The sequence below is a fragment of the Somniosus microcephalus genome, chromosome 12 (genome assembly GCF_052327205.1).
Source record: "Somniosus microcephalus isolate GS21.2 chromosome 12, FLI_Smic_1.0, whole genome shotgun sequence".
Lineage (NCBI taxonomy): Eukaryota > Metazoa > Chordata > Chondrichthyes > Squaliformes > Somniosidae > Somniosus > Somniosus microcephalus.
The window spans coordinates 11,357,527-11,361,190 of NC_140998.1; the positions used below are offsets into that span (position 1 = coordinate 11,357,527).

General features: G+C 43.3%; 1 protein-coding gene across 1 annotated transcript in view; it reads left to right on the forward strand.

Moving 5' to 3' along the window:
- Positions 1-264, forward strand: part of jag2b (jagged canonical Notch ligand 2b) — a 224,705-nt gene extending 224,441 nt beyond the window's left edge. The window contains 1 exon segment of the mRNA XM_086004168.1: positions 103-264. Within this exon segment, the coding sequence (XP_085860294.1) occupies positions 103-264 (162 nt within the window).
- The last annotated feature ends 3,400 nt before the right edge of the window (positions 265-3,664 follow it).

A 3,664-nucleotide genomic window follows, 5' to 3' on the forward strand; every position in this document is an offset into this window, starting at 1 on the left:
GAATACATCAGGGTCGTACTTGCGACCTATGCTCTCCCCTTCTCTCTCGATCGCGCCTGTGGCCCTTGGTGGACATGGTGTTCTCCGGGCTTTCTCCCGCAGCTTGCTGCTTCTGGGAAGTTGCTGAATCGCCTGACTTTGGGAGGAGAAAGAGCAAAGAAGCGTTTTTATATATTGGGTGGTAGAGGTGGGAAAAAAGAGGAGCTGCTGTACGATTGGTCCGAGAACTTGTCACTGCTCGGCGATTGTCGCCCTGAGGAATAGTCGATGAGTCTGTATTAATAGAATACAGGGGCAGTGTCCCCAAGACTTTGTATCTTAATGGGCAGAGGTGGGGGAGCAGTGAGGGGGTTGTGGGTGGAGGTGGGGGTGCAGAGGGGGTTATGGGTGGAGGTGGGGGTGCAGCGGGGGGATATGGGCGGAGGAGGGGGCAGAAAGGGGGATATGGGAGGGGGGATAAACAACCTCGTCAAACTGTGTTCAGCAAAAGTGAGAAGGGGGGGGGCGAGAAACAAAATTTGTCTTCAGAAAAACGCCACAAATCTAAAGTGCCTTGTTGCCGTCGGTTCTTCGAAAGACGTGCATTGATTCAGCGCTTCAACATATCTCGAACAAAGCTTCACGTGGCGAGTTACCTTGAAGTGCGGTGAACGTTAGGTGGGCGTGGCACCCTTTTTTGTGCACAGCAAGATCCCACCAATGGGCCGCCAGCTGAATGACCTTGCTCTTAGTTCACCAGTGCCCGGGAGTGATTACAGTATTGTAGTAGTGTGACAAGTGCCTGGAGGTTGGATTGCTATAGCAACTGTCAAAGACTGTTCTGCTGATTTGATTTTTTTTTTATATATATAATATGTGAACTATGTACCTTTCTTACTGTCCCATAATTAAATAAACAATTGTAAGTGTATGATCAAAGTTTTTGTACATATGTATATACTTAAGGAATCGATGTGTATATTTGATTGAATAACTTAAGACGGATATTAATTTTTTTTTTTGTCTAGATGCCATTCCTTAATTTATGTTGAAGAAAGGGAATTTTGATGGCATTTCTCTCTCGCATGCGTGCACACAGACCGATCTCTTACTCTAGTCTTTCCATTAGAAATCTTTAACTTCACATCTGCCTAAAGTTCAGAACATGTTGGTCTCTTTACATGTGAAGCTTATACAAAAAAAAACCCAAACTGTAAATAGATTTGGCATGCATGTGATTCTGATTCTGCGACGAGCCCACCCTCGCACATTACCATCACCACTTCCATTCTGGGATGTCCCCCCAGCCTGGTTTTGGGGGCGGGAGGGGGAAGGAGTGAACGGTAGCTTGAATTTCGATCTTGAGCAACCAAGCCCGAAATAACTTTTGAAAGCTGGAGATTTTTTAAAGGCGGATATTCTGGAAGCAAAGCCCGATTGCATGTGTGTGAAATGTGGTGGGGGTTGGGGGGGGGGGAGAGAGGAGAATTAGGCCCGTGTCCCTATGTGTGCACACCCTCTACTAAATAATTTTTTTTAAATGTCCAATTCACTTTTCCAACGCATGGTCATTTTTTAATTTAAAAGGAGGGACGGGTGCAGACATTAACAGATGGTTTTATATTTACGGCCAGTGTGATTGAACCATTCTGTGTGTGTCCAGGTATCCTTTTTTAAAATGCCTAGACTGGGCAGAAATAGGTTGACCTACCCCTCAGTGTTTCCCCCCCCCCCCCCCCCCCCCCCCCTCACCCGCATTATATCACCTCCCATTGTTACGTAGAGTGTTTGATTCTGGCCTCAGAATGTTACGGAGCAGATTGTACACGAGAGTAGAGAAACATTCTTCTATTTTTTTCCTCTTTTTTTTTCTCTCTCTCTCTCTCCTTCCCCGTCCCTGCTTTTCGCTCTCAACCAGCTCTCTGGTAGACAAGCCTATTTTTGCATAAAGAGAATATATTTCTGCTTTGAGCAGAGAATAGAATGAAGGGAACAATTTGTTTGTTTTATATAATTTTTTTAATAAAAAAAAACACATTTTGCTTTTTGTTCCAATACAGAAAATAGTAGGTAACGAAACAAAAAAAACGGCTTACCTCAAAGTGGTTGTGAATATATTCTACCCTGCGACAAGTTACCCTGACTGAGGAGAAATGGTTTCAATTCGAAATGAGGAAACGGAAAACTGGAGTCAATACTTTTGGTTTTTGCTAAACTTTATTATAAATTCATTCAGGTTAAATCCAGACCATCATTCACCCAACCAAAACCCCCACAATCTTACTCAGATTAAGCTGCTGCAGGGTGTATATATTATAAATATATATGTACACATATATGTGTGTGTATATGTGTGTATATATATGTATATATATAACATTTAAAAAAAAATATATTAAAATATATATGGGCTTTTGCTTCATTTTGATATTAAATACTTAATGGGCAAGCTATGACATTTTCTTTCTGAATTATGGATGAGAGCTTTTTTTTCTGAATCACGTTGCACGTTTATTGATGTCGACCGCACGGCGAGAGGCTGGAAAAATAATCTCGTTCGAAGAAACGGGGTGAAAAATTAAAAAAAAAAAATACAAGCTGGCTGATTATATATATTAAAAAAAAAAGAAAATGACAAGAACAATTTATGTACGGACTCGGAATAAAGTTGTAATTTTTTTGTATAAGGACGTTTGCGTTGCCTTGCAAAAGTCCTCTGTTCATTTAGTGCATTTTGTTTGACATGTTCTTAGAGATAACTTTAAAAAAAAAACACTATTTATTAAAGCGTTTTATATTAACGTCTCCCAGTGTGTCTCGTGCCTTTTATTCTTGGGGTGGGGTGGGGTACGGCTTAATGCAGACCAGACTTTTCGCAACCTTTGTGTCGTATTTGACCCCGAGATGAGCTTCCGACCACACAACCGTGCCATCGCCAAGATCTCCTATTTCCACCTCAAGAGCATCGCCCAACACAGTCCCTGCCTCCGCTTGCTTTTGTTACCTCTGGACTTGACTATTCCAAAGCACTTCTGGCTGGCCTCCCACGTTCCAGCTTCCCAAAACTTGAGGTCATCCAAAACTCGGCTGCCTGTGTCCTAACTCGCACCAAGTCCCGTTCACCCATCGCCCCTGTGCTCGCTAACTGACATTGGCTCCCGATTAAGCAACGCCTCGATTTTAAAATTCTCATCCTTGTTTTCAAATCCCTCCTTGGCCTCACCCCTCCCTACCTCTCTAATCTCCTCCAGCCCCACAACCCCACTGAGATCTCTGCGCTCCTCCAATTCTGGCCTTTTGAGCATCCCCGATTTCAGTCGCTCCACCATTGGTGGCCGTGCCTTCAGCTGTCAAGGCCCTAGCCTCTGGAATTCCCTCCCTAAACCTTTCTGCCTCACTTTCTTCCTTTTTAAGATGCTCCTTAAAACCCACCTCTTTGACCAAGCTTTCTGCCCTAATATCTCCTTATTACGCCCGCTGTCAAATTTTGTTTTATAAGGCTCCTGTGAAGCGCCTTGTCGTTTTACTGCGTTACAGGTGCTATATAAATACAAGTTGTTGTTGTATATTTATCTCAACCCTCCATCTGGACCAACAAATAGATCTGGTTCTGTCTTCACGGAAGAGGACACAAATAACTCCCCAGAAATGCAAGGAAACCAAGGGTCTAGGGAGAAGGAGGAAT